The following is a 12,379-nucleotide window of genomic DNA, read 5'->3' as shown; positions in this document are numbered from 1 at the left end:
TAGAGGGTGTTAGGTCCACTCCCCACTTATAAAAATAGCACTTTACTACTGCACCCTCTCTAATCTCAGATGCACCCTGAGTCATTTTGTTCTGGAACCGGGCCTGCCTTTCACGCACCGCCTTCACTTTGTTTACCTTCAGAATCATTAGAAAGGCTAAAGAGCGGTGTGGCTGGTGTTTTTTAACCACACACACACCTCTACAAACACACACACACACATACACGATTAAACGACTTGTGTTCCTCCATGTTTCGTTGTTATTGTTTCACTGAGCGGACCCGCGAATTTTTTTCAAACGCTCCCTTTTTTGGTCCATCTGCGGCGTTAATAGGTTTTGTGCGCTGTGATGATTCGGCTGTACCTTGTAATGAATATTAAATGTTGTGTGGAAATCTTTCCACCAATAATTCCAATAAGTAATCCAAAATGTATTCACTTAAGGTTTACGAAAGTAGGCTAACTGTAATCAGATTACTACGAGCTGAATACAGTTACTTGATTTGTGTTCTGATTACGTAACGCCGTTACATGTATTCCGTTACAACCTATGGTTACAACCGAACCCTGTGTATCATATATGTCCTTATCTGAGTCAGCTTCTTGAGCCGTATCTGGCCGTGCAACACTCACAGTGTCACATACTGTATGCAGAAGTATTATTTTAAGCAACACATTAAGTTGACGAAACACTCGAGTCAAATGTAATTAAAGTCAGATCGTGTCTTTGACGGGGCAGTGATATCATAAACCTGTTAAAGTACGCATTCAAACACTTTTTCTTTTACCAGCTGTGTTCACCTTGCACGTGTAGCTAGTGGCTTTTATCCTGGATACAGTGTTTAAGTCATGGATGTTTAAAGTTTAACTTCTTCATATTTGACTAATATTAAAGTTCACTTTTCATTCAGGAAGTATGACGCTGCGCTGTCAGTGCGCTTCTCCGTGTTTGTGATTGGTCGAATGCTCCAAATACCACCCCTTTCATGTGAACGCGCACCCAACTAGATAGGGCACGGCTGGTTTGAGCGATTCCACTTGATAACCAGCGTCGTAGTACAGTTTAGTGAGAGCGCGTATGTTTTGGATTAGGCCAACCGGCTAACTCAAACATATCCAGGTTATGTTGAACCGGCTTCGTTGTACAGGCCTTTTGTCTAAGGTAATCTGTCTGGAACGAAACTCTGCTACTGGAACTGCAGCGTTAGTTAGTGCTGCAGGAGCAGATAGTATAGTAAGAGTAAGAAAAAATAAGAAAATGGAGAAAAGCACAATTGGTTTCTTCGTGCTGGTGTTAACCATTGTACAGATTTCCAACAGGTGAGTTGTGTTGTTATGTGTTGGTTTTAGGGAATCTATTTTTGTAAGTGTTCAAACTTAGCATGTTAGTGTGAGAAAAGGTTTTTCGGTATAGCAGTGTACACAACGAATTCCTAAAAAAATGTGGTGCAAAAAGTTCTACTTCTACGGAAGCCCCAGACAGACAAGTGAGGGGAATCAAATATTTTGGTGACTGTTTTCAAAGTCTGATCTAAATTGTTATTTCTCCTGATTTTATGACTTGAGAACGGCTTTAAAAAAATAGTTTTGTCAGGGAAATCTGTGATGAACTGCTAGATGAAGTGTTTTTGTAATACACACCGTTCACCTGTTTACTATGTTTTTTTGTGCAACAAGGCAGATAAAGATGTATAACCCTATATTCATGTTTTTAATCCACAGTTTAGTTGAGGGCTTGGAATCAACACAGATTTATGACTACACCAAATATCACCCCATGGATGAGGTCAGAGTCTATCTATCCATGTATATCCTTTTATAACCAGATGGTATTTTATTATTAATAAATCTTCCCTCCTTTTGTTGTCTCACACCTGTGTTTCTTCTATTGGATACTATAAAGATTGTAGATTACTGATGGATTTGAACAAAGGGAGCTTGTGTATTATGTACATTACAAGAATGAATTATAACATGGATGAAATTGTAACAAAGATATACAAGTGGATGGAAGATGTGGAGCGAGAGAACCCAGAGCTGGTCTCCTCTGCTGTCTACGGTCGCACTTTTGAAGGAAAAAATATCACACTGCTGAAGGTACAACACATTCACTGTAACATACAGTATCTGCTTCATTTCCCCATAATGCTATGTTGAATTTACGAAAGCCCTGAGAGGCAAAAGTTCTGCTGAGCCATTTTCTAAGTTTGATTGAGTAGTTTTCACTTATGAGACGGAAAAAAAAGACTACCAAAACTTTTACTTTCACCTGGGATCTGTTGTAGTAATACCTATATTGAACACAAGAGGCTGACATTCACAACTTAATGCCTTTACTCCTGTTTCAAACATGGGGTAGTGTTGCAGCTCATCCTCTTGTGGGAAAGAAACTTAAAAAAGATTATTTTGGAAAAACATCTATTTTTTACCTATGTCTTAACTATAAACACAGGAGAGAAAACATGTTAAATCAGGCTTGATCACCAAATGTTTTTCCTCACTTGCCTCTCGCCACTTTGTCTGAACTGAATATCAACAGTCGTCGATAAAATGTTTGCATCTTGAGCAAAATGCTGCTATTCATCACAATCTCACTATTTATGATTGAGAAAACCTTCTAAGTGATAAGGTGGTGAATATGTGTATTGAACCAAAAATATTAAACTAATTGTCTCACACATCTTACTTTTAAATTGACTCATGTTGTGTGTCTCCAGTTTGGACTACAAAACCCAGAGGGCAAAGAGAAGAAGGTAATATGGATGGACTGTGGTATCCATGCTCGGGAGTGGATCGCCCCCGCATTCTGCCAGTGGTTTGTCAAAGAGGTTTGTACACTCGGACATAATTTAAAAGACAAACATATTCCCTGTGGTTTATTCTGACATGTGAGCGTTTGTTCAGATTGTAACCTCGTATAAAACCAATAAGAAGCTGGAGCAGATGCTGCAGAACCTGGACGTCTACGTTACTCCTGTGATCAATGTGGACGGATACATGTACACCTGGGTCAATACCAACGTGAGTTCACCATTTTAATACAGTCAAGGATTGTTATTTTTTTTTCATCATTCATCACAGCCTTACTTAAAACTGTCTTCACCTGCATCTGTGTGTTGTTTCCTTGTAGACTCGAATTTGGAGGAAGTCTCGTTCCACCCCTCCTTCGGGCAATAGCTGCCTTGGTGTTGACCTCAACAGGAATTTTAACGCCAACTGGGGAAGTGAGTCGCATGCTTTCAACAATTAGAACAGTATGCCTCATTTGCCTTAAGCTGTTAGCGACTCAAAGCTTCCAGGAATTAAACAAATATTACTTGCATAACTTATTTGAATCATATACGAAATGTCATAAACCTAAAAAGAAAGGATGTGGTGGAAACAAAACATCTATACTGTAGTCAAAAATGTGTCAAAAAATTAACACCCCCAGATAAATGTATTGCTACTGACATGAACAGCTACATTTTTATGTGATATTAGAAGGCCACAGAGTTAAATGAAATATTGTTGTGACATGGCTCATGCCCTCTGGCAATTTAATTGTTGGTTTTCACAAGCGTTTCCCGAGGAACTCACATTTTATAATTTTGTTTTGACATAAGAAAGTATGTTTGAATCATAAAGCTGACAGCGCTTTGTGAAATCTGCCATATATTATCACAAGTTAATGTTGATGTACTTGATGTTGTGTCTTTCCTCAGCGGTTGGTGTGTCATTTGACAGTTGTGCAAACACATACTGTGGGAAAGAAGCCGGGTCAGAGCCAGAGGCTACAGCTGTGATGGACTTTGTTGGTAATCATCTATCATTGAAATGTCATTGTTCCTGAGCTTATCATGAAATCTCGACAACATTAATACATTCAAATTTTAAAATAAGCATTACTTGACTATCATTACTGAGGCTGTGCTACACTCTTTTCAACATTTACTTGTACCATTAAGAAATCAATGTCTTAATGCCATCTTGATTTTAATCACTTGTTCATTTTGTCTGTATCTAGGTAAGATGGTTAAAAAGACTCTGTGTTTTCTCACCATCCACTCCGCGGGGCAACTTATACTCTTACCATATGGCCACCCTCAGATCTCTGCACCCAACTATGATGAACTGGTAAGTGTGTGCTTCGTATTACAGAGATGTAAACAGTAAACCTTTATGTGAAATATACACAACGTTCAAAACATTTACTTTGTCTTTGTGCGACATACTGCACTGATAAAAAATTCCCTTTGATTTGTGTTAGATTGTTATGATCACAATGATGTCATGATTTACCCTTTAAGATTTGATTGGAAAGAGACTATGGGTACTTGGTTTACTAAAAATAATATTGTGTGTGTTGTACAGGTGTCAGTGGGGAAGGCAGCAGCAGCAGAAATGAAGAAGCTACATGGAATGGGCTACACAGTAGGAACATCTCCACAAATCCTCTGTAAGACTTCTTATGCCATCCCCTTTTCTCTCCTGTCACGAATAGCTGTTTTTAACACATGATCTGCGCTTGCTCTGACAAGTTTTTCTGACTTATCCTTTGCCAAAATATAAAAAGAAAGAGGAACATGTGAGATATAAATTCACATCACCCTAGCTGTCAATATGAATCAATGGGATATAATGCATAATTTCTTAAGATGCTGTGGGTTTGAATCATGTATTTTTTTGCATTGAATAGTTAGCATTGTTTAGCTATCAGTTAGCCATTTTTACTACATAATGTTAGTGGTGCATCCAGCTCCCGTGAACACAGCACTATACAAATAAAAGTTATACATGTACGTGTTTTCTATATTTAGTACACGTAGCACTATTCTATTTTCAAAAATAAGCCAATGTTGGTTATATCGGATTAATTTAGTATCCTGTAGTTATTTGCTAACAATAACGCTAACTAGCTAGCTAACAATGGCGACTTTCACTTCCTGTGATAGCAACGCAGCCATGTGCTATTTGAGTCAACACTCCGGTCTAAATTCACACACTGAGCAAATGTTCACTGTGCACCACAAGGCAGTGTACCAAGGAAAGCATCCACATTGAGAAACAGTACAGATTAATACACATTATTGAAAGTGTGGATTTCAGTTTGTTGAAAAAGAAAGGAAACAACTACCTTTTATTGACTGGATGATTCAAACTAAAAGGGAGTATTCTAACTTGATAGGAAAGCGTAAAACTATAGGATGTAGTGTAAAAGAGTAGACCATTTTGAAAAATGTGTAGTAGTCACCCTGATGGATTAACTCATGAATAAATTGATCACAATTTCTCCCTCTTTAACCTTTAGATCCAAACTCAGGCTCAAGCCGCGACTGGGCTCGTCTCGTCGGCATCCCCTTCTCTTACACCTTTGAGCTGCGAGACAAAGGTGAGCTTGGCTTGACCAACGTGGGTTTTACATAATCATCAGCCACACATAATGCACTGGATTCTACTTGGTACTACTCTGCATGTTTCTTAATGACCCTCCAGGTGAGTTCAGCTTCTTGCTACCAGAGGATCAGATCAAGCCGGCCTGCGAGGAGGCGTACGCAGGAGCGCTGTCCATCATCACATATGTCCACGACAAGGCCTTTAACAGTGGCGCTATCCCTAGTGCTGCTGTTTCTGGGGTCGCTATGGTGATGTTAAGCTCCTTCATGGTTGTGTTTCTCACCACAGGGGTGTTGTTGTAATCAATCATACAATAGTTAAACTTGAACTAATTTTATATTTTACTTACTGAGGCATTCACCCAAATTCTAATAATGTGGCTAATTAAGCTAGATGCTAAAAAAGCAAAAATAATTGCACTATCCAGTATGATTCTCATTAATTAATATGTGTATATGTACTTGCACTGGCTATAAATGTATGCATTCTGGCCTGTATTGTGGTTGTATATGCTGCTCCCAGGCCTAAAAGAGCCTGTAGACTAAACATGTTCTATATTCATATTCAAGACTAGAACAAATAAAAAGCTTTTTAAAAAAGGATGATGTTGAGGCTTTTTGCAGCAGGGGGCAGTATTGAACCATTTAATAGACCACCGTATTTCTAAACCATGCAGGGTTCTCAGGTCCAGACACATGTTATAACTTCATTCTTTCTTTAGCTGGGTCATATGGCTGGAGGTTTTTTCGTACAGCGTAGCTACCTCTTAAGAATCTAGTTTTTGTCAAATCTGATTATCTTTCAATCTTAACACCAAGTTGGACCAGCCATCATAAAGATATTTACCTTCCTGCATAGCTCCTGTTCATTCTGTCCTTATAGTCCTTAATTATAGCATTCATCATGCATGCATTTGATGACAACATTAAATTGATGTGAGTGAAAAGGCTGGAGTTTGGTAACACAAAGGGATCTGTCATCAGCTTCTCCCCATATGACTTCATGGTAATACACCTTAATGAGGATCTACAGTATGGGATATATGAATAATAAGTAGGAGGCGCTTTGGGGTTAGTTTTTGAAAGATTTCCATAAAAATTTAAATTTTTAACATCAGAGATATCCCAGTCATTTCAGTGTTTACTAACAGTTATGAATTGGGACAAATACTAGAAAAAGTGGGTTTTAAGACAAATTCATCTACTGAAACGTAAACAGCCAAAGAACATGTGTGGTTATTAGAGCAGTAAAGGTTCAATATCATGTGCAGCGGATAGATTTGTTCTATTAATATTCCTCATTGCAATGCACTGACCTAGATTGCAGTTGCCCTCTCATCGCCTGTATTTTCAAATGTTAATTACCTTTTTAATCTACAAAAGGACCAGATTTTGGGTTCCTTATTTCAATTATTTCATCTGAATAATTAAGTGTCAGGTTGCAATAGAAGGTGTGTTTTCCGCAGTAGCCCTCAAAATGCTATTTGGAAACTTTTTCGTGGTCATTCATGTCATTTTTTGTTTGAGTCTGAATGTCTTTAAAGAGGCCCTATTACTTTTGGGGGGATTTTCCCTTTCCTGTATTGTTATATAGGTTTTTGTGCATGTAAATGGTCTGCAGAGACAACAAATCTCAAAGTTCCCTCCCACTTGGACTCCTTTGTTTAGTGCTTTTCCATAACATAGTGACATCACTATGTAACACTTGCACTCCAATACATTGTACGATACGCTAAGGTGCGGGACATTTCTAAGCGGTTGACCAATCATAACAGAGCCGGCCAGCTTACCAATCAGAGCAAACCGGGCGCTGGTTTCAGACGGAGGGTGAAAAGAGGTGCTGCAGCACAGGCAGTATGAGAAAAATAAAGATCTTTTTGAACATTAAAGCATGGACACATGTCGCACAAAATACAAATCTGAACCTGAATTGTCTTGAAATGTGCATAATAGGGCTTTAACTCAAGGTTTAAGTCTTACTATATCCAACAGATTGCTTGAAATTACCACAAAAGAGTGCTTTGGCTTGTCTCTGAGGTTTTCTCATTGGATTTGAATATTTAGGGAATTTAAAAAAGTTCAAAGTTAGTTAAGCTCTAGAGAGCATATTTTCGGTGTATAAGAATAGGTCTCTGGTAAGAATTTAAGATATATTCCCTCAAATGTCCTCTCTCTGCCTTGCTTTCTTTCTGAGATTTATATTTCCAGAGTGCTCCCCTGCTACCTCAGTGTCTGCTAGACCACCCGTTATAAACATAAAGAGACACACACTTTGCCATTGACGATGTGACAGCAATGGAAATAGAATTATATTCCAGCTCACATGAAACCTCGATAGAACAGAAAGATGGGTCAAACACCAGGGGACCGAGAGAATAATAAGCAGGAACAGTGACACACACACACACACACACACACACACACACACACACACACGAACTGGGCAGGGATTCAGAGACACAGATTGAAGGTGATTATAATTCACAGTGAAGTCTGGCTGGTTTAGCTATCAGCAGCTCATCCATCTATTTGTGTGTGCATGTGTGGTTGAGTACTCATCAAGGTAGCGGGTGAAAACACACTGTGGACGTATAAATCACAGAGATAGGGGAAGGGAGGAGGGAGAAATCAAGTCTACACATCAAGGAAAAAGTGATTGAAAAATGGATGGAAGGAACAAAGAGTGGAAGACAATAAAAAGGGGGGGTGGTGGTAATGTGGGGGTTATAGCAAAGTGTGTGACTTCTAAAAACAAAATGGATTTAGTTAAAGTAAACAGTAATGATTCGAGTCTTCTACCAAAGGAAAAAAACATGATTCTGCAATAAAACTAGAGGGGCCCTCGGAGAGTATGGACCTTCCCCAAAGGCCAGACCCTGTCTCGCAATGAAGGTTACAAAATAATTGTATCCACACTGATTATTTTCCATTCCAAAATTAAAGCTGTTTTCCTTGGCCCACACAATGAATAAGAGCATCTTTCCGTAATCCTGCTGACAAACAAGTAAAACAAACCAAATGAATTACCTCCTTGGTGGAGGTAAAAAGATTAACATAACTGTTATATACCTGATTATGTCTTTGCACCGTCCAGATCCCTATCATTTGAGTCGCCGCTTTGCTAAAGTATTTCTGGTCACTTACTTCATTGGATAACAGCAGGTGTCCATTAGCCACTATAAGTTTGAACTTTTTTCCCATAGATATGAAAGGCTCATTGTACGGTAACGAAAAAACAACACTTATTAGTTTCAGGTGAATATACACAAATGGAAACATGTGTTATGATTTATTAGTTTTTTCCATGTTTGCCAAAGAATCCCCCTTAATCCCACACGGGTCGTATGTTTACCCATTACCTTTAGATACAATAAACCATCTGTGTCATGATCAGGAATTTAAGCAGTTTTAAGAGATATAATCTCAGTGCTATTCCAGTTCACCAAGCCAAGTAATAGAACAAATATTGATTAAGTAAAAGAACAAACGAAAAAAACGTAATACCCGATTCTCGACAGATGATTCAAAAGCGCTCAGATGTTTTGGGGATTTCCTATTCTCATTTCCCCTTTGTCCTAGCGGGAGCTCATTAAATCACATTGGTACAGTTATTTTGTTGGGACCCTCAAGCAAGTTTTACACTGACTATTTTGTTATCTGATCAATACGGGACCAGTTACCAAAGGACGTATATGAAGTTGACTGCTCTGGCTCTTAGTCAAATGGTGACTTGGGTGGAAACGTTTAGAAAAACAAAGACAGTGGAGATACTTTCACACAATCCAATTTGATTTATTGAAAGATATTTTGATGATTGGACATTTCCTGTAATGTTTCAACAATGGCAACCCTGTTGAAATGTTAATTACATCCAATTAAAGGAAATGGTAGCAGTATGTTTATTCAGGCTTAAATATGTATCTTTTGGGTGAGAGAATACGTTTAAACTTTTACAAACTCTACGAAACCCCCAGGTGCCGATCAGGGTTCACTTTCCAGACTTGTGAGGTTAAAAGAGGAGAAATCATGTTTTTATTTCTCTGTGTTGGGACTAATGTGAGTATTCAACCTCTCATCTGTCGACTCCACTCTTCTTTACGGAGATACCAGAGGGAAAAGCCTTAGTACTTTACTCTTTTCCACAGAGTGTGACTATGAGTTGATTTCCGTGGTATGTCAGTACATTTCACAACTGATCCTGTTTCATGTTTTAAGCTTCGACTTTCATGGGGCTATTTTGCTTCTTCAAACGTGTCTTTGCATGTGTGCCACACACATTCAAATGATGAATAGAAGTGAGTGTGAGAGGGCTCCTCTGCTGTGGACCCGTGACACATCTTTGCCACAAAGTTTTATTGCTAATCAATGTAGATGACACCATTTTTTACACACTGTCACAGGCGATCAATGGGAATTATGCCATGCTTTTTATCTGTCACTGGTAATCAATGAAGGTGGGGCCATCATATGCATCTTCTGATCATTACATCTGGTGATCAATAACAAAGCTTGCTGAGGGATGACATGTGTTCATCATACCGGAGTACATGATGATAGGTAGATGTGTGTGCATGTGTGATGTGAGAGGACAGGAAATGTGTGAAGGGGCTGAATGGCAAACGTACACAGGGAGGGAACTTGTTCAAATAAAAAACATGGACAAAGGTAGCTGGAAAGAATTTGACACTAGAGAGACACAAAGCTTGGGAAGTGGAGCGGCCATAATTCAAACCATCATTCTGCCAAGGTTATCAACACACCATACAGTAGACAACATAACCTCCCTCCCTCCCTTCCTTCCTTCCTTCCTTACTAACTGTCTATAGGTGCTCACAGTGGGGCCTTCAGTGGGTCATTGCAGACATGGTTAATGATGTGTGTGTTATAGGCACTGTAAATCCTGTTCCTCCTTATCAGTGTTTTACTGTGTGCCATGAGGTCCTTCGTGATTGTGAAAGTCAGAACACATATTCTGCATTGTTATTTCATACAGGGCCAACAAGAGCATGCTTTTATCCTATTTAACAATCTTGTTTTTGTAACACCATAATTTCCAGTTTAGTTTATGACGGAAATTATTTTGTTCTCCACACATATATTGTTTTGATATTTGTAACACCAAACATGACCCAGTGGTCTAGTTAATAAAACGTAATAATATCAAACATAATATTACTATTAACTTTATTGTGAAATTATAACAGAACGGTAAAGAAAAATACAGTTTCAGTCTCTCGATTTGAAGCTTATGCATTGTACCATGAACCTGTATAGACCTGTAACAGTCAACTGCATGAGGAGTTGGAAAGGTAGTTTCTGAAGATGTTACAAATAACACACAGCATACAATGCCATAATAACTTTGTATTATTAGTGTAGGACACTTGTGTATGTATAACATCTGAAGATGTGTAGTTTTATTTATGTTTTCACATAATTTTACAGGATATTGCTTAATATTTCACATATTTTAGTACTACACATTAATATCTGATTTGTAAAACATCACAGACAGAAAGGTATATCCGTCATGTAATGGTAAGCTATTGCAATTCTGAATCCATAGATGTGTCTCCCATCACCCAAAACCCCTGAATATTCTCTCAACTCAGTATTTGCATTCTTTAATTCAAAGAAAATCAGAATATCTTTAAAAACTACAAATCCTTTTCTATCAGCTGTGCGCCTTTATGGTGTAAATACAGCCTATTTACCAATTGGATCAAATATAAAAGTCAGCCGAATTAGTGTTGATACGGCAAGGAGATATATTGTGTGAAGAGAAATTGAAGATGTTGTTTAATTGCTGATATATTTATGATCCACGTCACATATTCAGTTTCCGTGGCAGTTCTTCCAGTTTGTCCAAAGGTCTTCTAATCAGGCCTCTATAAATAGAGAAATATGGCAGTGTAATATTTAATGCAGCCAAACTGTGTATTACAATGCTGTTATGTGATGACTTCCAAAGAGAAAAGCAAGCACACTCGGAATAAAGTATTATTATTATTATTTTTTAAATGTTTACAGATTTCACATCGCATAAACATCATATCACAACGTGCATTGCGGCTAAAACATCCAATCACCGAGCTTCAACGATAGCTGAGGATTATGGGTAGTTTTAGCCTATCAAAACCTCTGAAAAAAGAAATGTGTCTCAGAATTGAAAGGGAAAAACCTATGGGAAAAACACAAAAGCAGGGTACACAATTTAAACCAATTAATGTTGTGTAATTAACAAGGATAAACTGATGTGTTTTTAGTGGATGAGTACTGCAGATATAGCTTTAAAATCATTTGACAGTGAGGGGAAACACAGTTTTATTATGAAAACTTCGAGACCGGAAATACTGTTTTCACCCCGTGAGGGTTGACGCTAACTTTACATGGACGCTGCCGTTACACGCTCTCCTGGCGAGACCTCAAATAATCTTCGTAATATCTATCAAACTATAGATCCTACACATCCACTGGACGTGGATTCTGAAAGTACAATATACACTTCTCGCTAGAAATCTAATCAAAAAGCATTTTAATTGCCAAATTATTCCACAAATTAGGATTTTCCAGAGAGGGTTATTTGTGGATATAGGATCCTCCGGAGCATTTGCTGTCAACAGGAGCAGTAGAGGTCGAAAATCTTAAAACGTGATTAGAGGTTGTACTAAGCGCTTGAACAATCAACCTATTTGGTCGTAATAAAGGCTTGAACAATCGACCTATTTGGTCGTATGAGTTAGAGGACTTTTTGGAATTTCAACAAAGCTCCTGTAATATATAGTTATAGTATTATGTGTCAACATTAAAATAACATACATTGGAGAGCGAAATGTGAAATTCCATTGACTGTAGGCTACATATTATACACACAATTGTCAGCAAGGGCAATAACAACTAAATGTGAAATAACTTGAATGCATTAGTCCACAACACATAGCCTAGCTAATGTTAGCCTACATAGTTACTAACATCAGAAGACATAGACTAACTGGTTACATTAC

The 12,379-nt window shown here is 38.1% G+C and overlaps 1 protein-coding gene across 2 annotated transcripts; it reads left to right on the top strand.

Annotated features, from left to right (window-relative positions):
• Positions 1 to 1,048: 1,048 nt before the first annotated feature.
• Positions 1,049 to 5,976, top strand: cpo (carboxypeptidase O). Of its 2 annotated transcripts, XM_010769811.1 has the most exons (11): positions 1,064 to 1,320; positions 1,723 to 1,786; positions 1,996 to 2,097; positions 2,718 to 2,828; positions 2,905 to 3,021; positions 3,131 to 3,224; positions 3,705 to 3,797; positions 4,007 to 4,116; positions 4,354 to 4,438; positions 5,291 to 5,371; positions 5,476 to 5,976. In XM_010769811.1, exons 1-11 carry the CDS (start codon positions 1,124 to 1,126, stop codon positions 5,676 to 5,678), a joined length of 1,257 nt encoding a protein of 418 aa, XP_010768113.1. In that variant the 5' UTR covers positions 1,064 to 1,123; the 3' UTR covers positions 5,679 to 5,976. The 2 variants fall into 2 exon arrangements, with proteins under 2 accessions (XP_010768115.1, XP_010768113.1); XM_010769813.1 differs by lacking the exon at positions 1,996 to 2,097 and having other exon boundaries at positions 1,049 to 1,320; positions 5,476 to 5,975.
• Positions 5,977 to 12,379: the final 6,403 nt, after the last annotated feature.

Source organism: Notothenia coriiceps, unplaced genomic scaffold, assembly GCF_000735185.1.
Source record: "Notothenia coriiceps isolate Sejong01 unplaced genomic scaffold, NC01 NC01_scaffold00007823, whole genome shotgun sequence".
NCBI classification, from domain to species: domain Eukaryota; kingdom Metazoa; phylum Chordata; class Actinopteri; order Perciformes; family Nototheniidae; genus Notothenia; species Notothenia coriiceps.
The sequence above is the reverse complement of the archived record's forward strand: the minus strand, read 5'-3'. Positions and strand labels throughout refer to the sequence as shown.

Bases quoted from the DNA above. Each gene is read 5' to 3' on its own strand.
- cpo (XM_010769811.1), top strand. From the start codon at position 1,124: ATGTTGAACCGGCTTCGTTGTACAGGCCTTTTGTCTAAGGTAATCTGT. The intron at 2,098-2,717 runs GTACAACACATT...GTGTGTCTCCAG, and splicing joins AAAATATCACACTGCTGAAG to TTTGGACTACAAAACCCAGA. The intron at 2,829-2,904 runs GTTTGTACACTC...GCGTTTGTTCAG, and splicing joins GCCAGTGGTTTGTCAAAGAG to ATTGTAACCTCGTATAAAAC.